Source organism: Bos taurus, chromosome 21 (assembly GCF_002263795.3).
Source record: "Bos taurus isolate L1 Dominette 01449 registration number 42190680 breed Hereford chromosome 21, ARS-UCD2.0, whole genome shotgun sequence".
NCBI classification, from domain to species: Eukaryota; Metazoa; Chordata; class Mammalia; order Artiodactyla; family Bovidae; genus Bos; species Bos taurus.
In genome coordinates this window covers 30,212,368-30,239,085 of record NC_037348.1, presented here as the reverse complement: position 1 = coordinate 30,239,085, position 26,718 = coordinate 30,212,368, and the positions used below count along the sequence as shown (strand labels likewise).

The following is a 26,718-nucleotide window of genomic DNA, read 5'->3' as shown; positions in this document are numbered from 1 at the left end:
GAAGGTGCGTGGAGAAGTGGCTCAGACCCTGCAACGTGTCCTCTTGCTTGTGGCCTCCTCTCCCTCAACTCACACGTCTCGGGGAGTTCCCACTGACCAGATAGATGGCCGCGGACACCTGCTTTCAGATGGTTCTCTGTGATGTGGGGGCTCCAGCTTGAGGGTGGGTGGTGAGGGCATTACCCACCGCCCCCAATCTCAAGTGTCCCTGAAAGCTGTTGGGGAAGGGAAATCATGCCAGTAGACAGAGCTGGAGCGAATAAATGGTTGTCGCTTTTCTGATCTGAAAGCCAGCCAGAAGAATTCACCTACACCAGTGATTCTTTCCCTCCTCCTACCACCTTGGGGCTATTTGGCAATGTCTAGAGACATTTTTGGAGAAGGCAATGGCACCCCACTCCAGTACTTTGCCTGGAAAATCCCATGGATGGAGGAGCCTAGTAGGCTGCAGTCCATGGGGTCGCTAAGAGTCAGGCATGACTGAGCAACTTCCCTTTCACTTTTCACTTTCATGCATTGGAGAAGGAAATGGTAACCCACTCTAGTGTTCTTGCCTGGAGAATCCAAGGGATGGGGGAGCCTGGTGGCTGCCGTCTGTGGGATCACACAGAGTCGGACACGACTGAAGTGACTTAGCAGCAGCAGAGACATTTTTGGTTGTTACGCCTGGGTAGAGGGAGCTGTTGGCATCTAGTGAATACAGGTCAGCCAGGAGCTTGCTGCACATCTTTTAATGCACACAGGACCAGTCTCTACAAAGAAAGAACAATCTGGCATCAAACATCATTAACGCCACTCTCAAGTAATCAGGGTTTCCCTGGTGGGTCAGATGGTAAAGAATCTGCCTGCCACACAGGAGACCCGGGTTGGATCCCTGGGTCAGGAAGATCCCCTGGAGAAGGGAATGGCAACCCACTCCAGTATTCTTGCCTGGAGAATTCCATGATCAGAGGAACCTGGTGGACTACAACCCATGGGGTCACAAAGAGACACACGACTGAGCGACTAACCCTTCACCTCACTTCACCAAGAATTCTGATCCACCCTGATTTATGGACAGGGATGAAGAGTTGACCGGACAGTCAGGAACTTGGAAAGGAGGAGTCAGAGGTCGGTGACAAGGAGGTGTGGAGAATGTGGTGCAAAGGAAGCCGTCTGTGGACAGCTCTCCTAGACCACGGGGCTAATGTGTCCCATGCTTACGCTCATTACAAGTACCGGGGGCAGAGGAGGCTCTCGGGAATCGAGTGAATGAGACAACAGGCCCTGTAATAGCATTCAACCCTCTCTCTAGGCATCCTGATGTTTGTTTAATGGGCCCCAGTACAGAGGAACCTGTCTGTAGGGAAGGAAGCTGGGGGTGAATGAAACTACATGATTCCCCTTCTCAAGGCCAGCCTGGAGGCCACCTGCCAAGCTTGAGAGACCTTTGATGGCGGGGACCAGCACAGAGACTCTGTGCGGATTCCTCCCTGGGGCGGCCAGTCAGACGCAGCTGGCCGAGGGCGCTGGACCTTTCTCATTGTGGAAGGAAGGCCATTTCTCTCACTAGAAAAGACATGTGTGGATTCAGATGTGCCTTCCCTGCCTGCAGTGCTTCTGCCAGAAACTAGCATTCATGGATTCAAAAGATGCCTCACTTACCATGATGGAGCTCCACACAGTGTTGCTTTTGGAGACAAAGTTCAGCTTCATGGTGATGGGATCACGCACAGGGGCTTCACTCACTGTGTGTCTAGCTGATCCAGCAGCAGCAGGCCTGATGGAGCCTGGAATGGCCCACGGGAAGTTGAGCATTGGTGTCAGCAGGGAGTCAGCTCCCGGAAAGGCAGGAGCTCAGACCAGAATGGACCAGATGATTTGAATCGGTGATGGCCATATGGTGGGGTCTGTTCCTTGGCCAGCACATACGATCTGGGAGTGGGAGTGGCTCTTGTCACCATTTTGTCTTGTAACCAAGAACTGTGCTTCCTGCCCCCCATCCTGAGCTCTAGGGGTTGTAGGTCCCCATTCCCAGGGAGGAAGGGGCTCCCCCAGAGGCTGTGTGGTGTCACTGGACTGGGGACTGAGACCTGGCCAGTGGCTTCTCAGGCCACTGCCTCAACTCAGAGAAGGGAGCTGCTGTTTCGCTGGTGGTGAACTCTAATTATCAAGGAAAAGCAGAGCTGCTGCTACACAGAAGGGTGATCTGTGACATTTACGGGACTCTTGGGGGTGTGTTTTATTATATCCATGTCCCCCAATAAAAGTTAATGGTCAACTACAGCACCCGAAAGAGGGCTGTGATGATTCAGACCTTTCGGGGATGAAAGTTTGGGTTATTTCATTAGAAATGAAAGATCCCAACAAGCTGAGGTTTTGGCTGAGGGCAAAGGAAACGACTGATCCTGGAAGAAGGAAGTCAGGAATGCCAACCACGGGCCCTGACGACTGACAGACACAGGCTTGGTGGACGTGTCTCTTCTTGTTTTCCCCCTTTCTTGGTGTCTGTGCACATGTGTGTATACAGAAAATACGTGTATATGCGCACACACACATATGCATACATGCACATGTCCCTCTGAGTGTGCACGCACACATGCGCACACACACACAGGACTTCCTCTTTTCTTTTGCTTCCAGTACCTCTTAGCGTTGTCCTGGCAATAGTTCACCACTTGCCAGCTGCAGTTTGTTCCAGTTACATATCCCCCACATGGAAGGTCCTGCCGTACTGTGTCCCCCTCAAGACACCAGCTCCCCCTTCTCAGAGGCCTGTGTTCTGCCCTGGGCACCCCCCACCTCTCAGGTTGTAGCTTGTAACCACCTGGCCCCTGGGCTTTGCCTCCAGCCCTGTGATGAGCTGCACTCTCTCTGTGTGACCTCTATGGGCCCTTTTCGTGTTTTTTTGGTGTTCTGATCCCTCTTCAACCAAGTCCTCATATTCTCTCTGTAAAGATAACTGATATGGCTTCTATTTTCCTAAATGATACACATATTCCAGGACTTGCTGGGGATATAGAACCTTCCCTCAGGTCCCTAATGTCCCTGTATGTGAGACAGTAAAAGAGACACAGATGTATAGAACAGTCTTTTGGACTCTGTGGGAGAGGGAGGTGGGGGATGATTTGGGAGAATGACATTGAAACATGTATAATATCATGTAAGAAATGAATCACCAGTCCAGGTTCGATGCAGGATACAGGATGCTTGGGGCTGGTGCACTGGGATGACCCAGAGCGATGGTACGGGGAGGGAGGAGGGAGGGGGGTTCGGAAAGGGGAACACGTGTACACCTGTGTTGTATGGTGGTACAGCAGATTCATGTTGATGTATGGCAAAACCAATACAATACTGTAAAGTAATTAGCCTCTAATTAAAATAAATAAATTTAAATTAAAAAAAATTTTCAGAATATACTGAAATTTTATAGAAAACAGGGACCTGGGAAGGTGAGATGCCTTTCTCAAGGTCATTGAAACTTAGGGGCCAGGCTTTCTTTCTTACTGTGCAGGGCTCCCGCCATCCTGTACAGCCTTTTAAGTACCTCTCGAATCTGCTGGTAGAGGAGTGTGCCTTTTGTCTGGGATTTGCCACCTGTCCTGCAATAACTAAGCACAGTCTACCATTTTCTAGCTGAGAAGAATGTCTGAGCCAGAAACGGAAGGTGGAGACCTGGCAGGACACTGACCCCAGGACCACAGCACATCTTACATCTTGGCACATCTTACCCCAGCCAAGCATCTTTCCTCTCCTTCCCAACCGTGTCACCCACACTCTCCAAGCGAGAAGACTTGTAGGTTAAGTTGACCCACTGGACAGGCTGGGAGATGCTCCTGGGAGGCCCTGCAGCTTGGAGCTCGGGTTCTTCCATCAGGCAAATTGGAGCTGGAATCTTGGTTTCACCACTTACCTCGCCAAATTTCACTTCTTGTCTACACGATGGGGATTTTGACATCTAATTCACAAGGATAGAGTCTGATGAAGCCTAGAACATGCCTGATGCAGAGCACAGTGGCCACCACCGCCACCGCTGCCCCCATTCCAGCACCCAGAGGCACATAGCTTTGATTGTTCCAGGGGCCCATCACCTGCCTGGGACAGGCCTGCAGCCCTGGACCTCATCTGAGCCTCTGGAAAGCCCACTTACTTTCTTTTACAGACACGTGCCTCTCCTGAACAGAAAAGCATGCACAAATAAAACCCCACCATAAAATCCTCTCATTCTCTTGCCCTCCCAGTTGCCCTCTTGCTGATGTCTGGCAAACACACATTTACAGAAGTTCTATTGTTTTCTGACAGATGGTGTCCTGACCATTGACAGAAACCTTTGTCTCACAAAATAAAACTGCTTGTTTTACAACTCTTCTGATTGGAAGAACTCTTAAATTTGGGTGAGGAAGGATGCCTGTTAGAATCCTCTTCATCTGAGCCAAAAGCTTTTCTTAGATGATGTATTGCCAGGGACACAGGATTGGGTAAATAATTGGACCAGCCAGTGCTTTACAAACATGTTAATTTTATTGAGTAGGCATCAAAGCTTCTCTCCGTGTCAAGTAATGGAGAAGCCGTATCACACAGATTACAGAGCTATTGTTACTTGAAATAATCTTTCATAAAAGAAAGAAATGAAATACAGTTCTTCTATAAAAAGTGCAGTAGTAGTCATTACTGGAAGTTTTCCAAAATGAAAGCAAGATTTACTACATATTGCAAAAATTGGTTTAGTGCTTTAATACTTTACAAAGTAACAACCCAACCACCAAAGACAAGCTCTTACAATGGGTTGCTTCTCCAAGGATGGACCAAGATGGAAAAGAATATTTGCATTGAATTGGAAGCAACACTTGCAGGTAGAAAGGGGCCCAGGACGACTTGGTCAAGGTAACAAGGTTTCTGACCCCTTTCTGCCTCAGTGTTTTCTTTCATCCTTGGTAATAAGTAAACCGGGGAAACAAAGTAATGTATCTCATCCCCAAATCAGTCAAATGAACCTGTGAAAGAAAAAAGGCAGGGAAAGAGACGGAGAAACTACATTCACTTGCCAGGGCACATGGGCGGAAACCAAGCAATTGCACATCCACACCCATCGGTAAATGAGACCACGGTCAGAGCTGAGGGTGAGCGGGGTTCAGGCTCCGAGTGGAGACCCAGGGAAGACCCTTGTGGTTCTAAGGGCTCCGTGGCTGGTGGAGGGCCCGGGGCTTGCTCAGGATGTTGAATGATGACTGGCTCTGGGAGGTGGTGTTTGCCTCCTGGACTCTGGGCCACGGCCCGTCTCCAGCCGTGCTCTAGTTTTGGTCACAAGTTAATGGGACAAGCTGCCCCACCCCCACCTGCCAAATCATCACTCCAAGGCAGGTGTTTGGATTCCATTCCAGGTAGGTGGGAAAAACTGGGTGGGCTGCAGGGCTCTCCTGCCTTGGAGACAAATTTGCGAGGTCTGAGGGGGCAGTCCTGGCAAGCTTGCCATCTCTGAGGATTGGCAGGACCACCCCCTCATCCTGCCCCATCTGTCAGGGCAGCAGTGAGAGGAAGCCTGTTTATTTGGCAATTCAAGCAGAGGGACACACCTGTGTGGGCCCACTCACCATCTGCTGGGCAGCTGCCGAGAGAGTGCTATGAGGGAGCTCTTCCCCCCAAAAATGAGGGACCCTAAAGTATGGCACCCAGAGAAATGGCATCAAAACCACAGAAGGGGAAGAAGAGAAGGACAAAGGCTTTTTAACCAGGCCACAGTAGGACAAGGGTCCTATAAGAAGCTTGTAACAGTATTTTGCCAACAACTCTTAGAGGAAAACACATTTGGTCAAAGGACCTAGAAGTAAACGCCAAGGTCAGGTATGTGGGAAGATCAGCCGGGAGAGGACAGATAGTGTGGAAGGGGAGGCCTCCCTCCCCCACCTGCGGGTGGGGCCACCTGGGAGCTGGGCCCAAGGATTTTGTGTTGCTTGGCTCTGCAATGGCTGGGCTGTGCCCCCTGCATCACAGACATACCCATGACTGAGGGGGCAACTGGGGGCCCCCAACTTTGTCAGTACAGTCCCCTTCGTCTCCTTCTTCTGCAGGCCTGCTTCTGGTGACATGACAATGCATCCTGCTAGTGCTCGGGCTGTCTCCCTTTCCTGGCTGAATCATCTGCTGCCACTGAGTTTGCTCTAAGGAAGGAAGGAAGGCCTGTCTCCCTGGAGATACGGAAGGCATGGCGTCCTAAGGACCCATTATAAGGGCCTCTCCAGAATGGTCCAGGCCCACGATGACCTCATGGAGGGGGCATGATCATGAGAGCTGCCCTAGAGGAAACTGTCCCCACCTCGGCCTATCCCAAAGGGTCCTCTGTAAACAGCAGAGTCCCTTCTCTGTGAGGGAGGGCCACCAGGGCAGGCGTTTTTACGTGGCATACTTGCCACCATCAGGCCTGGTGCTCACTGCCACATCTGGTCTTCATGAACCACAGGCTGCCTTATCAGCTAAAATTCTCCCCATTTAGGGGCAAGAATAGACTCTATTTGATAAAGGCTGAAACTGATACTTGTAAGGTTCTTAACAGCTGTCAAATGACTGATTTCATTTCCTTTTTTCAACAAGTATTTCTCCAGCATCCAATATGTATCAGGTGCTGTTGTAGGCACCAGGGGTACAGCAACGAGCAAAACATACCCAAAATTCCTGCCCACATGGAGCTCACATGCTGTGGAGCTGGAGGGGGCATACAATGAATGAATGAATGGATACTTCACATGCAGCCTTCAAATGGCGATAAATGGGCAGCAGGAGGGTGGGATGTGTTGGCTTATTAAAGAAGTCAGGGAAGGTCTCCTTGAGAGGTGACACTGGTGCAGCCTGGCAGGTAGTGAAGGGTGAGACATGTGCCTGAGAATGGGTGTCAGCGGAGGACATGCCAGGCAGAAGGGCATGTTCTAAGGCCCTGAGGCAGGCTTGGGTCATTGGTGCAGAGGCTGGGGAAGTACGGGGGTGGGAGTGGTCTTTGTAGGGACCTGGTTGTCCCTTCATTTAAAGTCACCTTTCAGTGTCTGTGCTATCATAGACGTTCTCAAGGAACTGGCTCCACTAATTTATCCTCTTTAAAATAAATGGGCTACTTTAGTCTTGAGCATATTCAAGATATGGTAACCCTTATCCTATGTTAAAGAACTGAGTGTGTGTATGTCTGTGCATACCCTTGAGATGTTTTCTTGAAAGAATGAAAAAGGATAAGCAATGGGCACTTTGTGTACACTAATTAGGGTTGGTAGAATTTTGTTTTTGCAATCAAGTAGCAAAACTGAAAATTTCAGCCAATTATTTTGCAAAATACACAGAAATAGTAATATTGCTAACCTTGTTTAGAGATTCTAGTTTCTATGCCATTCCTTGGGTGATGTATGTACCAAGTCAGCCGGGGCAGGGGGGCCTTGGCATCTTGACGCTGCACAAACTACACACACGTTTATTCCCGAGGGGTCCATGGAGGGCAGCCCCCTCTCTCTTCTCTGCTGGGAGAAAGCACTGGTTTGGGGGAACAAAGCCACCAGCATAACTGTGAACAGACAGTGTGGCACATTGCTCAGAACAATCATGAAACTTTTCTCAACTGAGGGGTGCCTGGGATGAAGAGTCCTAGACTCACCCCCGTGTCAGCAGACCCATCATTAGAACCATGCTCTAGGGAACCAGGACCCCCACTGGAGAGTGTTACTGAAACAAGAATGAAGCTGGGTGCCCCTCATTACCCTGGAGCCCCCCATCAAAGCAGCCAGCAGCAAAGAGAGTTTACAGTTAGGACTGAAGTGTAAGGTATGGCCCCGAGGTCTCCAGAGAGCCACCACTTTAAGGCTTTTTCGAAGGGGGCACCTGTTCCCTGGTGTCACGGGTGCCAATCTCTGCAGGGCCCTTTCCTGAACATGCCTGCGCTCAGGAGACAGCAGAATCAGACTGTGGATGGAGGCAATGTCACAGCAGCCAAGGTCTGATGAGGCAGGGCCTGATGAGCCATGACACATGTTCTCTTCTTATTTATTAGAAGCATTGGAAGAAAGAAAAAGAAAAAAGCACTCGAGGAACTTAATTTGTAAAGTCCACACCACAATGCGGAAAACTGACTCATATCCTAAAGCAGGAAACCGTCCCAAATGCACGTCACTCCACATCTCTTGTAAACATGAAAGACAGAGAATACAACACATGGTTTGGCAAAGCCTTTTTTTTTTTTTTTAACCTCGCACAAATTTCCCACCATTGATGGGTACAGCCCTTTTTTCCTTAACTAACGTGAAATATGTTTTGATCAGTTAAGTTTATTTCTGCAAAATAGTCTGCAAAATAAGCTCATGGTTGCTAAGCAAGTGGGTGAGAATCATGTAGCCATGACCCCGCCTCAAAGACAGTGGGTACTACCAGGAACATTTCACACCCCGAGGTGTGCCCCTCTATCTTGAGTCACTAAATTCCTGATGGTACGCTACCAGAATTAACACATCAAATGACTTTGGAAAACATGAAGTTTGTAAAGTAATACATCCCAACTTTTCGGAACACCACTGGAGCTACTGGGTGGTGATAGGTAAGAAAAAGTCCACGGTAACTTAGTGAATAGAAAGTATTCATTTAAGAGGAAAGGTGCAGTACCGAAATCCAGGAACAGGAAATGAATCGAGCTTTCCATGGAAAAAGGAAGAGACATTCACAGAGTTCCACTTTCAGATCAGATGTGAACACATAGCAGAAAGTGTTTCATCCCCCAGAGTCCACACCGGAGCCCTACCCAACCTAAATTTAGCCCTCCAAGGGGACAACCCCGTGACAATATAAGGGTGCAAAATATTGCTCTGTGGCATATTCTGAAAATAATATAAAAATAATTTCTATAGTACAGTTTAAACTTGGCTTGTAAAATATCAACATAGCATAAAATCTACAAACAGAATACACTTAAAAACGCCTTCCTTTCACAATATATTAGTTTTAAAAAATCATATACCCAGGTCACGCAGATGCAGAAAGTGTGAAGCAAATGACTGAGATAACCTCCACTGGGGTTTAGAAGTATCTGGGGTTCCTTCTGGAATTTTGCTGTCACGTAGAGACATCCAACATTCCCAGAAAGGGAAGTTTGGCCAGACCAGGTTGGAGGGGAAGACAGCTCACAGGTGGGACTGTCTGCGTCGGGGACCTGTGCCCTGGTGGGGCTCATGGCCTTTCTAGAACATAGATTGGCTGTTTTCCTTTTCTCTAGTGCCCCACCCCACTTCCTTTCCCCTCGCTCCACCAAGGGCCCCCAGGTCACAGAAGGACATTAAGGGATCTCTTGACCCACATGTGAAAAACACAGCTGTTTCTAATGGTTCTCGCGCAGCCTGATGAATTCATTTGGTCTAAGAGATGTCTGGCCAGGAATGAGGGGTAAAGCTCTTGTGAACACGGAGGGGCTGGACCGTCACATTTAGCGCAACAGTGGGGCCTCTGTTTTTAACACTGTTTAGAGGAAGGATAGATCCAGATCTCTCACAAGAGGAAATGGCTGTTTGTAAACAATGCTGACCAAGGGCATCGTGTCCCCCACCAGGGAGCGACAACCACAGGTGCTCTGCACATGGAGTGGCTAGTGACCACATGGAGAGACAGAGGGTTGTCTACTCTAGGGAGAGAGGAGGAGCCTGGGGGCTAGGGTTGGGGTTGGATCTCAGGCTCTTATTTATGGCACATATGTCAGATGGGGGTTGGGTAGAGGTGACTGAAATTCGAGGAGCTAGAACAGATCACTGGTTTTTTATAATACGTACAAATTACACTGCCTAGCTCTTCCTCTCGTATTACAAATAGACTGTTTTGTAATAGACTGCCTTTTTTTTTCTGTTTTGTTTTAGTTTTTTTTTTTTTTTTTTAACTTGGCGGAGAACATGAGAAAGATAAAATATTTGCATAGCCAGTTTTGGAAATTTCTGTTTGGCTGTTTTCATGTTAAAAAATTAAAAAACAAACACGAAGTTACTTTCTGCCTTGACTTGCTGTGCCTATGTGTTTGGTTTATGAATGCACAGGGAAGCTCTTTCCAAGCTGGCTGTTCCACCTTCTGTGAGATGCAGGGCAGGAGCCGGCATCTACACGCGAAGCAGTATTTATTTCCTGTGACCTCACAGCTTTGGATGGCAAAGCAGTTGGTCAGCATGATGTGAAGAATCAGTTCAAAAAGCTGCCACAAACCCTCTTGATGAGAGTTTTTTTAAAAACTGCTTTTTTTTTCTTTCAACAAAAGAAACCCCAGTAATATGAGGGTCATGAATGTTAGTGATTACCACACATTGAAAGTATTGTTTAGCATGAAAAGTAAAACTTCCAAAAAATTTAACGTCCTATTTAATAAATAATTTTAAAGAACCACTTATGTAAAACTTGAATAAATGACTGAAAACTCCACCTGCTGTGGATAATTAAAAACAAAAATGAATTACTCACAGGAGATATTCAAATTAGTTTATTATAATAATTCAAACAAGTAAAAAAAAAAAATCTTTTTTTTTTTTTTTGCTGCTCTTTATGTCGGGGAAAAGCATCCTTTCTGGAGAAGGAGAAGCTGGCTCCAATGAAGAGATGATCTGCCTCCCGTGTTTTCTTTAGATACACCCCCAGCGAAGCGGGGCACTTTCTCTCTTTCTTGGGATTATTAGAGGCTATTCTAAGGCTCTCACAGGTTTTAAAGGATTCTTTTGCTAGTGAGGATTTCACCCATCATTTCTGTATTTCTTGGAAACAAGGTATTTCCTTAGAGAGGCAGGTTTAACGCCTCAGTGTCCTTGACCAAGAACGGTATTCTCCAGAGGTAATCTTGGAAGGAAGACGCTGCATATTGCTGCTCAGAACAGGGTAGCTAAGGACACATTTTTTTTTTTTTTCCTCAAGAAATGTAAGGAGGCACCAATATAGGGACCGCTCAGGGATGGGGCTGCCCTTAACGTGTTCTGGAGCCACCATGCGGAGGGGACCCGGACGGGAGCGGCGCGCCTCCACCTGGCTGATCCCAGACAGATGCGGGTGGAGGTCGGGGTGGGCTTCCTTCCCGGCGGCCCTCAGTCCCTGCCCTCTGGAAAGAGGGGCGGGCCGCGTTTCAGGGCGGCCTAGAGGGGGGTTAAACAGTGACCGCAAAGTCAAGTCCTCGCCTCTCTCCTGGGGCACTGATGGTCGCTTCCGAGGGGCCCCTCCGGCGACAGTTCACTGGGGAAGGGTCTTCGAAGGAGAAATGTGAACAGGCTGTCATCTTTGCTCATATATGGGCAACTCCAAATCGTGAGTTCGGAACCTTGCCCTCGGGCCCCACGGTGTCTTTGGAAAGCTCCTGTCACCTGAGCTGCCCCGCACCGGGAGTGACCGCTACACATCACCGCGCCCCGCGAGGTAGCTTGTCCCGTGCCCAGCCTACAGACGCCCGTGGCTTTGATGGCAGTGTGAGTGTCGCTCGAGCCGGGGGCTGTGGGAGGAGGTTTTGCTTATGAGATGGAGCCGCGTATTCCTAAGGGGCCAGTGAGACCACCAGGGCGCCAGTGGGCGGCCGAGCACCCTGTCCTCCAGGGGCCCCGGAAGGGCACAGGTGGAAGCCCGAGGCAGAGCCGCCACCGCGGTCCCAGGGCCGCGCGTTTGCCTCGAAACCCTGGGTGGCAATGATTGCACGCAGGTGACCGCTACATGGAAGAGGTCAGTCGCCGGGTTAGGGGGAAAAAAAAAAAAGCCAAAAAAAAAAAAAAAAAAGCATGTAAAACACTCCCTTCTAAAAACAAAGGGCTGCAAATTTCTTTATTTCTCTTATCGAGGAACAAAAATACCCTTGCAATGGCTATTGAGTTTCCACAGGTACGAGGCAGATGCTAGCTAGCACACCCACTTCCAACAGTATGACTTGTTTCCTATCCGTCTACTACCTGAGTGGCATCAGTGTAGGTTCAGGCACCATTAGGAACGTTTGACCAAACACGTACACAGCACGGACAGAGGATCGCCGGCCTCCCGGTGGACCAGGGCGCAGAGGAGACACCGACAACTTGGAGAGGACAGCCCGGCGGTAGGGCCGAGCCGTGCGCTCAGGGCCGGGCCGCGCGCGCCTCGCGCCGCCGCCGCAGCTCCTCGCGGTAGCAGTACGAGCAGTAGTGCTCGGTCTCGGCGCGCCCGTAGAACGCGCAGTTCTCGCGCTGGCAGCGCCTCTGCGCTGGGCCCGCACCCGGGCCTCCCCGGCAGCCCTCACCGTTCGAGCGCGCGGCCGGCGCGTCGGCGTCGGCAAACTCCAGGCCGTCGCGCGCCGCGCCGAAGCCGTTGGTGTAGGTCTGCGACTTGGGCTCGGCCGCGCCCGCCGCCCCGGGCAGGGCTCCTGGGACGGCACGCGCCAGCGACTCTACCGTGTTGACTGTGCGCAAGGCGGCGGCGCGCGCCGGACTGTAGCTCTGTGAAGACAGCGAGCGGTTCTGCTGCGGGTACGTGGCGCACGGCCGCAGCGCTCCTACAGCTGGGACGCACGGCTCTTCCCGCGCGCCCGCCGCCTGCACGTGAATGACGCTCTGGCGTCCCGGCGCCGGGGGGCTACGGCCGGGTACCGGTCCGCTGGCGCCCGCGCGCCTCGCGCTGCCACTGGGGCCTGGGGAAGCCGAACCGCCTGCCGCCGCCCGTGCCGCCCGGGAGCTGGTTCCGGGCCCCGGGCTTGGGCGCTCCTTGAGCTTAAGCACCAGCTGCGTGGGCTGCCCGGCCGGCGGGCCTGGTGAGGCGCGCTCGGGGCCGGGCACGCCCTCGGCCTCCGGCCTGCGCTGCGGCCGCTTGGCCGTGGAGGCAGCGGCGGCGGCGGCGGCTGCAGCGGCGGCGGCGTCGCGGCGCCGCTGCTCCTGCTCGGCGCTGAAGCGCTCCTGTGCGCTGGTCAGGTAGTAACCGATCATCTCCTCGTGGAACTGGTGCCGGTGGCTGGTGAGCAGCAGGCCGGCGAAGATGAACTTGCGCTCGCCCTGCATGGCAGCGCGCAGGATGTTGAGGCTCAGCTTCACGTCTGTGCTGTACTTCCAGGCGTCGCCGCGGGGCCCGCCGCCCTTGTCGGCCGGCGACGCGCCCGCTGCCTTGTCCGTGGGCGACGGCGTGGTCTTCTCCGAGGGCGACGTACTGGCTGAAGCGCCCGACTCCTCCTTGCTGCCCTTGCGCGCCTTGGCCTTCTTCTCCTTGCCGCGCTCGGGCGCGTCGCCGTGCTTGCCGTTAGCGGAGTTGGCGCGGCTCATCTTGCCGTGCACCAGGCCGCCCAGGCCGCCCATGTTCTTCTTCAGCTTGATGCCCAGTGTCTTGCTGAAACTGCCCAGCTTGTTGGCCACAGAGTCCGCGCGGGTCTTGTCCTTGTCCTTGCGCTGCTTCTCCTTCTCCTTGTCCTTGCCGTTCTTGCCGTTATTGCTGTTGGAGTTGCTGCACACCGAATCTCGGTCCGAGTCCAGCGAGTCGGCCAGGGACTGCACATCTTCCCCCGCGGAGGCTGTCGGGGACTCCGGCTGCGCCAGAGGAGCCTGCAGGGGAGAGGGAGGGCAGGAAAGGGAGGAGGTTAGAGATCAGCCTTCCCCTTGCTGCCGCAGGAGGCAAACCCCGGCCCCTTGGTGTTGCGTCCAGCCTGACTGTCCCAAGCCTGAGCTGTGTCCCAGCCCGAGTCTCTTGATCCTCGATCTGGAGTTGCTGCCTTCACAGCCCTCGTGGGCCCTAAAAAGGGGCCCACAGCCACGTCATGATGTAGTCCAGGCAGCTGGACTCTGGAACCAGACTGCCGCTGACTGTCACTTATGCCATACAGGGTATCAGGGCCTGCATCAGGGAGCCCTGTGAAAACTTGATAGGAGTAAAGGCTGAAGTACAAAAGCACTCTGATCAGTGCCAACTGGTCCTGGGTACTTACTAGCTGTGCGCCGGGCACTGCCCTCCTTGCCTTCTTCATGGAAACTTAGAAACTATTAGTTATGGGCCCCACTTTATGGTTAATTAAACTGATGTCTGGGGGGGGGGGGCAATTACTTGTAAGCTTTTTAAAAAAAATCCCCTTTCCTGAGATTTCACTACCAGGAAAGTGAGGGCACAAAAACATCAGCCAGATACTTAAAGCAAATCATTCTTAACATCTGGAGGCAGGGCCAGCATGGTCTTACCAGAGGGAGGGGGGCAAGTGGGGCACCAGCCCCCTTTCTCACAGCTCTACCCTCCCGGGGGGAGAGAACAAGAGGAAGTGCCGAGGAATCGTGCCCGGGTTCCCTGCCTTTTCAAGGACCAACACACAGACTTATAATTAATTCTGCTCCATGGCAGCTCAGCATGTTCCCATCTCGGCAGAGAGAGTTTTGTGTTGTGACTTGTCTACAGATTATTTTGAGGGTGTGTTTATGCCTCTCCTTCTGGAGAAAATAAGGGGAGAAAAACTCCCCTAGTCGGAGCGCATGCCTATGCCCAGACCCGCAAGCACACGGGAGCACAGACACATGTTTCAGCTGGAGCCGGGGCTTCGCAGGTCGTAGGCAGGATGGAGGCCAGCATCAGGGGGCCCCGCGTGGGGGAGGGTGCACCCTGCCTGCCCACCCCAAGCTGAGAGTGCCTGCTGGTCTGTCCTGGCACGTGCCAAGCTCACCCTGGTCTCAGAGGGGATCCGGATCCACGTCACATTCATGTAGCTGTGCAGAAGGTTCAACTTGGCTTCTAGTGACAGGATCAGGCTAGGGAGAGAGGAACAGCAAGTGAGATGCACCCCAGCCCGCCCGCATGTACCCCTCCTGCCGGCAGGCCAGCCAGCCAGCCAGCTACTAGGAGCAGGGGCACCTTGCCCAGGTCCTCCCCGGGAAACCCAGCAACAGCCCGCCTCGAATGGCATTGGTGGGGAGAGAGGGGCACAGGGTAGGGTCTTACTGGGCCAGCCGGGCGTTATCATTGTCATCTTTCCCCCACTCCCAGTCCTTCCCGGGGTCCACCGCAAAGTGCAGAGGCAGCAACTTGTGCTCCGAATCCGTCAGGGGGATCACGGCTGGAACACAAAAGAGAGAGACCTGTGCCAGGTGGCCCAGGGTGGGGGCGCAGGCTCGAAGCCCCGGCATCCCCTAGGGAGGACAGGCAAAGTCCACGGAGTCCAGGTGTTGCTGTGATTAAGGAAACCGGATGGAGGTGTACACAGGACCTCTACGTGGGCAGGAGCCTTAAGGCCCGAGGTTTCAAAACCACCACTAACAGTTTAGAAAATGTCTTTATTGTGGATGCCAAAGAGCAGTCTGGAGACATGATTTGGCCTCGACATGGATCAAAAGGCAGGTGCCCTCCTGGGGCAGCAGACAAAAAGAAGCTATTACTGCTTTTGCCCTTTCTACGGACCGGACCCAGGCCAGACAGTGCACTGAGCAAGGTCAATGGGGAGAGGGCTTGAGGACAGGCCCACCCAGCTCCGCCCAGAGAAGGGGAGTGAGGGCTGCCTGCCGTCTGCTCATGCATGAGCTCATTGGGCAGGTCTATCTGTGTGGGACCCACGGAAACAATGGCCTTGGCCACAGGGAGCTCACAGCCTATACTGAGGGCGGGATGAACAGCTGACATACAGCTTCTGCTGTCAGGTGGTAATAGCGCCCTGAGGGTGAACAGCAGCCTGAGGGAGCTTTGGTGAGCTGTTCTGGAGCAGACCACCGAACCTTCTGAGGAGGGAACGTGTAGGTGGACAAGGTGGCGATGTGGAAACAGTGACAGACTTTATTTTCTTGGGCTCCAAAAATCTTCACTGCAGATGGTGACTGCAGCCATGAAATTAAAAGGCCCTTGCTCCTTGGAAGGAAAGCTATGACAAACCTAGACAGAGTATTAAAAAGCAGATACATCACTTTGCTGACAAAGGTCTGTATAGTCAAAGCTACGGTTTTTCCAGTAGTCATGTACGGATGTGAGAGTTGGGCCATAAGGAAGGATGAATGCTGAAGAATTGATGCTTTTGAACTGTGGTCCTGGAGAAGACTCTTGAGAGTCTCTTGGACAGCAAGGAAATTAAACCAGTCAATCCTAAAGAAAATCAACCCCGAATATTCATTGGAAGAACTGACGCTGAAGCTGAAGCTTCAATACTTTGGCCACCTGATGCGAAGAGCCACTTCATTGGAAAAGACTCTGATGCTGGGAAAGATCGAAGGCAGGAGGAGAAGGGGGCGACAGAGGATGTGATGGTTGCATGGCATGATCGACTCATGAGTTTGAGCAAACTCTGGGAGATAGTGAAGGACAGGGAAGCCTGGCGTGCTGTAGTTCATGGGGTCACAGAGTCGGACACAACTGAGCGACTGAACAAAGCAGTGAGGAGAGACAGGCCCCTTACTGCACAGAGGGACTGATTCATCAAAACATGCCTCAGTCCCCAGGGACCTGAGCCCACTTCAGAAGGGTTGGGGTGGACGCAGGACCTGGGGAGCCGGCCTGCCCAAACGCTGGGGGTGGTATATGTGGGTGCAGGGACCATTGCCCCTTCAGGTGTGACACTCAGACCTGCTGGGGCCTTGGGGCCTCCACAGGGAGGTCTCACCCCCGCTGTCCCACCGGCTTACGAGGCAGGTGAGGCTGGACTACCATCTAGATGGGGAAGTGGGTTAGAAGCTGACAGCTGGGCAGGGCCCTCCCTGATTCAGGGTTATCCTTGCCTGCTCTGGCCTTGGAACGCGTCTGCCCCACTCCTGTGCTGGTGGCCAGATGTTGCCTGACCCTGATTGAGCACACGAGGCCTCCCAAATGCTGCTTTCCTTTGGCACAGAAAGCCCCATCTTTGAGGACACTGAGTCCCCAGTCGCCACTCTAGGGTGCAGGGGCCCTGATCCTGTCTGGGGTTTACTCTGCCTTCTTACTCCTCTGCACATTCCTTACCCCTACTCCCGAGATGCGGGCCACAAATCTGGTGTCATTTCCCCAAGATTCATGACAAAGGTGTCATGGCAAAAACAGAAAGGCAAATCAATAAGTAACAAATACATAAAATCTAAGACTGAATACCCATTTAATAGTTGATTTTCTAGTAAGAAACAGGCAATACTGACTCGGTGCTGCCCTCTAGTGTTAATAAAGACACACACATAGTCTTCTTCCACCCCACCCTCTGCTGCTGCTGCTGCTGCTGCTGCTGCTGCTGCTTCTAAGTCGCTTCAGTCGTGTCCGACTCTGTGCAACCCCAGAGACGGCAGCCCACCAGGCTTCCCCATCCCTGGGATTCTCCAGGCAAGAACACTGGAGTGGGTTGCCATTTCCTAGCCCCCGTTTAAGGGAAACAGGTTTGCTCCAGATTTTCCTTTTCACCTGGATGGGGCTGGGCGGCACTGTGCTCTAGTTTGGGAGGTCAGGGGCAGCTTGGTCTACCTTGGCCACAGACTGTTTGGTCTTGTCTGGTGTGGCTGTGACTCATAGCCGTCCCTCCCAGGGCTGAGCTGTGGAGTAGTCACAATGGTGGGGGCAGAGGCTGCAGGGCTGGTTCAGGACCAGCCTCCCTTGGGTCATACCCAGGAGCTGGTGCCATAGTCCCAAGAGTCACCACAACAACAGAGAGAAGGTTGGCATGGCTTCCCACCCCTGGGTTGGGGCAGGGGGTAGAGGCTCCCTCTGTAGACAGGGCAGGATGGCTTCCTGGAGGGAGAGCTTGGTAAAGGTACCCACCCACTCCACACCCCCATGCAGATGGCCAAACCAGAGTGTCCAAGAAACAGACCCAAGGATTCTATTTTAAATAAGCATTCTCCATGGGTCTGCTGCTGCTGCTGCTGCTGCTAAGTCGCTTCAGTAGTGTCCAACTCTGTGTGACCCCATAGATGGCAGCCCACAAGGCTCCCCCGTCCCTGGGATTCTCCAGGCAAGAGTAATGGAGTGGGCTGCCACTGCCTTCTCCCTCCATGGGTCTAAGATCAAGCAAATCTGGCAAACATTGTTCTAGAATAATAATCTGTTAGAAGTAATTTCTGTAGGTACAATATGGACAATTTGGGGTCTGGCTGTCCACCTTCCTAGGGAAGAGGTGCCTTGGGGGCACCTTCCCAGGCTTGGCTATATCTCCCAGCCCCCACCCTAGCATTAGGAAAGAACACAGGCTTGCTTGCATCTGTGGGGCATGAGCAGAAGCACTGTGTGAAGCCCTGGGCAGTGTGGTGAGGGGTGGGCGGGCCTTCTCCCAACACCCTTCCCACCTTCTAGCCTTCTGATGATGGAGGCCCTACATCAGGAGTGGGTTCCTGATTCCCCACTTGGAGGGGACCTGCCTGCTCATCAGGAACATCTGTTTTAGGCTTTATTTGCAGGAGAAGCAAACTTGTCACTTGAAACCACTATGACTTTGGCTTATTTGTCAGATAAACCAACTAATGTAGTATAGCTCTGCAGCCTCCTCAGCTTCCCTACCAAAGGGCCCCTGGGAATTCCTCTACTCAGTAGCTGGGCTGGGATGGACGTCCTGGGCTCCCCACCCTGACCGTCTGCCTCCCCCCAAACACAAAAAGCAGAAGGTTGGAATCACCTGTAGGTGCTAGAGCCTGACCACCCAACAGGCTCCTAGCAGCTTCTCAGCCTGGACGTCAGAAGGCATCTTCTGTGCAGAGAGCATAGCTGTGGCCCTCGGGTCAGGGTGGCAGGGCTTAGGAGCCCCACCTGTACAGCCTAGCGGGAGGCCTTGAAAACAGGCCCTCTGTGAGACTCAGGTACTTAAGATGCCTCTGCTTCTCACTTTACACACCTAACTTTTCCCTGTTGGAAGCCTGGGAAGCCTGACCTCACCCTGTGAGAAGGAGACTGATGTGGTGACTTGCCCTCTGGTGGCAAATGTCAGGAACAGCAAATACTTTTCAAAATAAGCCTGTGAATTCCCTCCCTCCCCAAGGCCCTTTGAAAAGGCATGCTCCTATCTTTTAACTCCTGCAGAAGGGAATGGCTACCTATTCCAGTATTCTTGCCTGGAGAATTCCATGGACAGAGGAACCAGGTGAACTACAGTTCACAGGGTCACAAAGAGTCAGACACGATTGAGTAACTAATACTTTGGGGGCTTGCCTGGTGGCTCAGAGGGTAAAGAATCTGCCTGCAATGCAGGAGACCTGGGTTGGGTCCCTGGGTCAGGAAGATCTCCTGGAGAAAGGAACAGCTACATACTCCAGTGTTCTTACATGGAGAATTCCCTGGTAACCTGGAAACATATAGGCATCATCTCAAAATAGCCTGGACAAAGCTGGTAACCAAAGCAGCAACCAATTTTCAGTACTTATTTTCGCAAAAAAGAATGGAGACTTCTGGTTTCTTTGAGGGATATAAGAAGGGATATACCACTCGTATAACAACGACAAGCTAGACAAAGTGCAGATTCACAACTTTCCTTTAACCTGTCCAAGAGCTGAAGTCACAGACAACTGGCTAGCCCCAGATAGAAGGAAAGACAGGTGTCTTTGAGGAGGTATGGACATGAGCTTAATTGGGGCAGACTAAGCTAGACCCCAGCTTCCCTGGTGGCTCAGACAGTAAAGCGTCTGCCTGCAATGTGGGAGAGCCAGGTTCGATCCCTGTGTCTGGTAGATCCCCTGGAGAAGGAAGTGGCAACCTACTCTAGTACTGTTGCCTGGAAAATGCCGTGGACAGAGCAGCCTGATAGGCTACAGTCCATGGGGTGGGAAAGAGTTGGACACGACTGAGCGACCTCACTTTCACTTTTTTTTCTTTCAGCTGGACCCCACTAAGATTTCAGCTAAAATTGTTAACAAGTTGGTAAAGGAAGGATGTAGACTGGTGGAAAGAATACAGGACCCTAGGGGCCACAGACATAAGGGAAATCCTCAAGCACACACAGCCCTCTCTCTGTGGGACCTGAGCTGGTACTCAGAAAAAGACTGGCCAGTATTCTCACAAAGTGTCCTTCAAAGAGTTCTATACTAAGGAAGAAACTGCAGAGAGTAGGGCAGCACACACCACTGATCTTAGGGCCTTTCTCCAGTAAAGCATGGGGAGGGAGCAGAAAATAGGGAATAAGTCTCTTTTTCTCTGGGGGAGGGGCAGGAATATGTGTTGAGCCCAGAACTACAGCTGGGGGAGGTCACTCCCTCCCCCCAGATCCAGGGACACAGTGCCTGCCTGAGATAGAGGCTTACTCAGAACAAAGAAACAGTACCCTCTCGGCTCTCCCTCCCATACCCAGGCTAAGAAGCTGTGAGGAGTAGCGATCTACTGCTAGAAAAGGGGCCAGGATATGGAGAGAGACCCATGCCAAAGTGAGGCTCAGCATAAAGCATGCAGCAGACAGTGAGAAATACCAGACCCACTACAGACACAAGATCTTACTAGAAGAATCTGAAGCTGGGTAACCAGGGTTTGGATCTAGTCTGATCCAAATTCCATGCAGCAAAACAAAAGGAATCAAAGTGATGTACCTTAGTCTTTATTGCTCTATTCAAGATGGCTGGTTTTCAACAAAATATTTTTGGCAAGAGGAAAGATGGGCGAAAACCAGTCCATTGACAGGTGAAGCCAGGTGAAGGGCAAGATAGACAGGACACAGATGTTTAAACTATAAGACAACGATTTAAAATAACTGATTAATAAGTTGAAGACTCTAAATAGAAAAAGGAGATATCTTGCAGAATTTGATGGTTAATTTCATCAGAGAGAAAAAATCTGTAAGACTCAAATTGAAATGCTAGAAATAAAAAAAAAAAAACACAATTATAAAGAATGACTTTGAGAGGCTGATTAGTAGACTTTGCACACCTGAGGAAAGAGTCTGTGAACAATAAGACAGGTCAACAGATGTTAACTAGATGGCAACAGAAAAAACAAGTTGGGGGTTTGCAGACCAGCACATCCAAGATTGGTGGGGCAATATCAGATACCCCCAAATCTGTGCAAGTGTAATCCCAGAAGGAAAGGAGAGACAGAACAAAACAGAGGAGATATTTAAATAAATAATGGCTGACATTACTTATCTAAATATTTCCCAAACAAATGACAAACCCTACCAGATCCAAGAGGCTAAGAAAAAAGCAAGCAGGCGAAACAACAGCAACAAATCTGGATATACATAATACATCCAAACTGCTAAAAACGGAAGACAAAGAGAAAATATTGAAGGCAGCCAAAGGAAAAAGACACATTACATATACAGAAATAATCTAAGGATCACAGCAGACTTCTCATGATTAAACAAGTAAGAAGATAGTGGAGTGACATCTTTTTTTTTTTTACGCTATGGAGTGACATCTTTAATGGGCTGGATGAAAACACCTTGCTAATCCAGAATAGCAAAAGATCCTTAAAACGAAAAACAGAACTGCCATATGATCCAGCAATCCCACTCCTAGGCATATATCCGGAGAAAACCATAACCTGAAAAGATACATGCATCTCAATGCTCATAGCATCATTATTTAGAACAGCTAAGACATAGAAGCAATCTAAATGTCCCCTGACAGATGAATGGATAAAGATATGGTACATATATATAATGGAATATCACTCAGCCATAAAAAGAATATATATATAGCATATGGATGGACCCAGAGATTGTCATACTGAGTGAAGTCAGAGAAAGACAAATATCATATGATATCAATTACATATGTAATATTAAAAAGGGTACAAATGAACTTATCTACAGAACAGAGTTACAGTTGTAGAAAACAAATTTATGGTTACCAGTGGACTGGGGGCGATAAATTGGGAGATTGCGATTGACATAAACATTACTATATACAGAACAGATAACTAATTAGGACTTACTGTATAGCACAGGGAACTCTACTCAATAATCTGGAATGGCCTATATGGAAAAAATGTCTAAAAAAGAGTATATATATATATATTTTTTCTCATTCACTTCGCTGTAAACCTGAAACTAACACAAGATTGTAAATTGATTATACTCCAATAAAATTAAATAAAAAATAAAGAAGACAGTAAAAGACAAAAAGGAATAAAGATAGATGGAACAAACAGAAGAGAGCTGGCATTAAATGTGAGTGGTCTAAGGTCAAAACATACTGATTAATAGATGACACTGTCAGGTCGATAAAAAGCAAAACTCATGTATATATTGACTGCAAGAAATCCATTTGAAATATAAAGACATACATAGGTTAAAAGATACTAAGAAGAAAACTGGAGTGACTCCAGTGCAAGTCCTGTTATATACAGAGGAACATTACATAGTGATTCAGTGGTCAATTCTCCATGAAGCTATCACAATCCTACCTGTGTGCACAGGCTTCAGAGGACATGAAGCAAATACTAACAAAACTGAAAGGAGAAAGACACACTAATTATGGTTGGAGACTGCCACTTTTAGGAACCAACAGAACAAGCAGACAAAATCAGCGAAGATATAGAAGACTGAATTACGTCACCAGAGCCCTTGAATTAATGGACGTTTATGGAACTCAGCAACAGCAGAACACGCATTCTTTTCAAGATCCCATGGAATATTCACCAAAACAGAACATATTCTTAGCCAACCTTCACAGGTTTAAAAGAAGAGAAATCATAAAAAGTTTGTTCTCAGACCAAAACTAAATAAAAACCCATAACCAAGAAAGACGTTTGGAGAATCTTGAACATGCATCTTTTGGAATTTAAACAACGTGCTTCTAAATAACCCTGTTGGTCCTTAATCCCTGTCTACCACCATGATGGTTAATTTTATGTATCAACTTGCCTGGACCAAGGGATGGCCAGAGAGCTGGTAAACATAACACCTGGGTGTGTCTGGGGGGCAGTCCTGGAAAAGATTAGCATTTAAATTGGTAGACTGGATACAGAAAACTGCCCTCACCTACATGGGCTGGCATCATACATTCCACGGAGGGCTCAAATAGCACAGAATAGCCAAGGAAAGAGGAACTGGCTCTCTTTGTTTGAGCAGGACATTGATATTCTCCTGCCCTCAGACACCAGTGCTCCTGGTTCTTGGGTGTTCGGACCCAGACTGAATTACACCACAGGCTTTCCTGGTTCTACAGCTCGCAGTTGGCAGACAGCAGAACTTCTTGGGCACCATAATTATGTGAACCAATTCCTATAATAAATCTCCTCTTATATATGTATCTATATGTATCCCATAGGTTCTGTTTCTCTGGAAATCCCTGACTAACAGAACCACTAATATGTTTTCCATCTCTATAATTTTGTCATTTCAAGACTGCTATAGAACTAGAATCATACAGAATGCAGTCTTCGGGGATTGGTTTTTTTTTTTTTTTCCTTCAGCATAATTCCCTTGAGGTCCACTCAAGTAATTGTATGAATCACAGGCATTCATTTTTATTGTTGAGTATGATTCTGTGAGACAGTATGCACCCAGGAATCATGTACCCAGGAAAGACATTTGGGTTGTTTCCAGTTTTTGGCTATGACAAATAAAGCAGTTTTGTGTACAGGCTTTTGGGTGAACATAACTTCATTTTTCTAGGATAAATGCCCAGGACTGCAAATGCTGGGTCATATGGTAAGTGAGGGCTTCCCTGATGGCTCAGTGGTAAAGAAGGGGCCTGCAGTGCAGGAGACCCGGGTTCCACCCCTGGGTCAGGAAGATCCCCTGGAGGAGGGCATGGCAACCCATCCTAGTACTATTGCCTGGAGAAACCCATGGACAGAGGAGCCTGGTGGGCTGCCATCCATAAAGTCACACAGTCAGACACAGCTTAAGGTGACTCAGCAGCAGCAGCAGCATGAGAAGTGATGTTTAGTTTTACAAGAAGCCACCAAACTGTTTTCCAGAGTGACTGAACCACTTTAACCTTCCCACCAGCGGTGTAGGAGCAGTCCAATTATTCCACATCCTTCCCAGTACTTGGTGGTGTCAGTTTTTAAGATTTTAGTCATTCTGATAGGTGTTCAGTGATATCTTGTGGTTCTAATGTTGACCAGCTTTTCATGGGCTTATTTGTCTTCTCTATCTCCTCTTTGGTAAAATGTCTGTCTGTATCTTTTCCCATTTTTTGTTTGGATGGTTTGGAGGGTTTTCTTTTTGCTATTGAGTTTTGAGAGTTCTTTGTATATTTTAGATACAAATCCTTTGTTGATATGTGGTTTTCAAATATTTTCTCTCAGTCTGTAACTTGTTTTTCCTTCTTTCCTCCTTCCCTGCCTTCCTCTTTTCCTCCTTCCTTCCTGTCCCCCCGCACCTCTCCCCACCATCTTTGCACAGTAGAGATCCAACCTATTTTTTTCTTTTTTGGATTATGCCAATCCCAAATGACTGCATGCTGTGTGATTCCCATTTTGCAGCATGCTTGAAATGACAAAGTTCTAGAGACGCAGAACAGATTAGTGGTTCTATTAGTCATGGATCTCCAGAGACACAGAACAAATAGGACAATATGTAAAAACTCTTGACCTACCTCTAGGTCCACAGTTGGACATTTTACTTTTATTATATGGTCAACTTTAATTTTTGTATAAATGAGGTTTGAGTTTACACTCCTTTTCTTTCTTATGGATTTCCAATTGCTTCCTCAACATTTGTCTGAAAAGACTATCCATCCTCCATTGAATTCATTTGCTTCTCTGTCAAAAATCCTCTCAGTATATTTGTGTGGGGTTATTTCTGAGTTTCCTATTCTGTTCTACGGATCTCTGTGTCTAACTCTCCGACAATACAGGCACTGTGTCAGGAGCTCTACGTTCGTTACTTACAGGTCTTGCGTCAGCTCCAGGGTTCTTGCTGCGATTCTATAGAGGAGGACGTGAACTCCGGCGCTACGTGACTTGCCCCGGCCACAGGCCGGCCTTACTCCACAGTGTGTACTTTTCCTTTCACTACTGTTGGCACCTTGCCTCCCCCTCCTTTTAAAAAATTATCTGACATCAGTAGACTGTGAGCATCTAATCTTGTTTATTCACTCATTCAACATTTATTAACTGCTCCCCAGTGTCTTGGTGCTGGAGACGCAAAGATGAGAAAGACAGGACACGTGGCTTTAAGACATCTAGAAATCTGGTCGATGAAGAACCGAACCTGCGTCTCTTGAGTCCCTTGCATTGGCAAGTGGATTCTTTACCACCATGCCTCCTGGGAAGCCTGGCAATGAAGAACAGGAGCCTTTGAAAGGTGGTCCTTGTCATCCTCCTCCTCTCCCTGCACCTGATCCCACCGTGGCCTTGGCTCTGGCCCATCAGTGCCCAAGAACAACCTCTGGTGGGCCTGACGCAGAGTTCCCTGGCTGGGTAAGAACCTTGCATCCTTGTGCCTCTGGGAAAAATCAGACTTGCTTTATGAGGATTTGCTTCACGACTCCTCAAGGTGCACAGCAATGGCGGCAGCTCTTTCCCCTCCCTGAATGCCAGGGATGTGGCGAGTTCCTGCCTGATGAGCTGCCTGTGGCCTCACGCTCCAGGCGGCCCACTGGGCTTTGGTCAGGATGCGTTCTTCCCCATAGACCCTTTCCCCAGAAAAACGTCCCCAGAGACAATTCTCTAAGTGTACTTGGGTTGTCAGGAAGCTGTCCATTTCTTTTCTGGACACAGGTTCTCTCATGCATTAGATGCAACCCTGGGGAACAGTGATGGGGGCTTCTTGGAGAGCAGAAACAGGCTGTCACGCTGCTTGACTACGAGGTTCCTTCCCCATGTCCAGGGGGCAGGACAGGCACCTGGGGCTTTGTCTCCCTCCTCTTCTGCAGGAGGACTGATGAAGGCCATGTCCTGCTCCAACACCACCCATCAGAAGCCTGCAGGTCCACAGGTAGCCTGGGGCAGCCTGAGGGGAGAGACAGCACTTCATATGGAGATGCGGGCTGGGCTGACTCAGCAGTCAGGGAGATGGTGGCTGGGGGACCAGACACCTTGGGGAGGCCTGAAGGAGCCTGTGTCCATGTCTCCTGCCCCCTCAGCTCTCCAGGCCCCAGTTTCCTAGTGAAAGACCCGTGGCCAGTTCTTGCCATGTAGTTGAGCACAGCTGGCATCCCTTTGGAACTAAGCCCCGGCCTTCAGAGCTGATGTTCCTTGGAGTGGCGCAGGTGTCGGTGGACAACCGGACTCTTGGGCGTTTGATCAGCAAAACTCAGCTCTCTGAACTCATGTCCCCCTGTAAGCCCAGAACAGAACTCACAGCCTTGAAGTTCCACCCACTGCTCCTGGCCACGCGGGGGCTGTTTGAGATGTTTGTGGGTCAAAACCCAGTAATGTTAAAGATGACACCCTCGTCTGGTCCCCAGGCCTTGCGGTGGCCCACACCTCTGGGAGCCACACTCGAGGCTATGGCAGGAGCAGCAGCGGTATGTGGCCAGTGGCCCAGCGAGGCTGCCTGCAGACCACGTGGAGAGGCAGCTGGCCTTCCACACCCTTCCTGAGTGTGTCTTTCAGTGGCAAACCACAAACCTAGAAAGTGGCTGAACAGGAAGAAGCCTGACTGCAAAGGGAATGCTAGGAATTTCTAAAGACTTCTTGCTACTGTGAACTTATCTGATTCTTATAATGTCCAGTAACAGGTGGGGTGGTATGTGGTTCCTCTATTATTGTATTTAAATAGGTTCACAGATGGGCCAGTTTGATTAGAAAAAGGTTAATTTATCATTTTAGGTTGCTATATTAACAAAGTTATATTATAAAATCCATTTAAATGGAACATTTAATAATATTTATAGCCCTGTTAAGACCAATTTCTACTTAATAGGAAATGAATGCTGTTTATTATAAATCAATCCTATAAGAAAAAGCAGAGTTCGTTGTCAAATAGATTGGAAACGAAATGTCGCATTATATCTGGTTTGGGAAATCATAAAACAT

The 26,718-nt window shown here is 49.8% G+C and overlaps 1 protein-coding gene across 3 annotated transcripts in view; it reads right to left on the bottom strand.

The window, feature by feature from the left end:
* Nucleotides 1-4,481: 4,481 nt before the first annotated feature.
* Nucleotides 4,482-26,718, bottom strand: part of OTUD7A (OTU deubiquitinase 7A) — a 404,670-nt gene continuing 382,433 nt past the window's right edge. For 2 of the 3 annotated variants that reach the window (XM_005221993.5, XM_010817095.4), the window contains 3 exons: nucleotides 14,872-14,986; nucleotides 14,597-14,681; nucleotides 4,482-13,496 (listed from right to left, as the gene is read on the bottom strand). In XM_005221993.5, the coding sequence (XP_005222050.1) occupies nucleotides 12,051-13,496; nucleotides 14,597-14,681; nucleotides 14,872-14,986 (1,646 nt within the window). In that variant the 3' untranslated portion in view covers nucleotides 4,482-12,050. The remainder of the gene's footprint in view (nucleotides 13,497-14,596; nucleotides 14,682-14,871; nucleotides 14,987-26,718) is intronic. The other variant, NM_001206968.2, reaches the window with a different exon arrangement.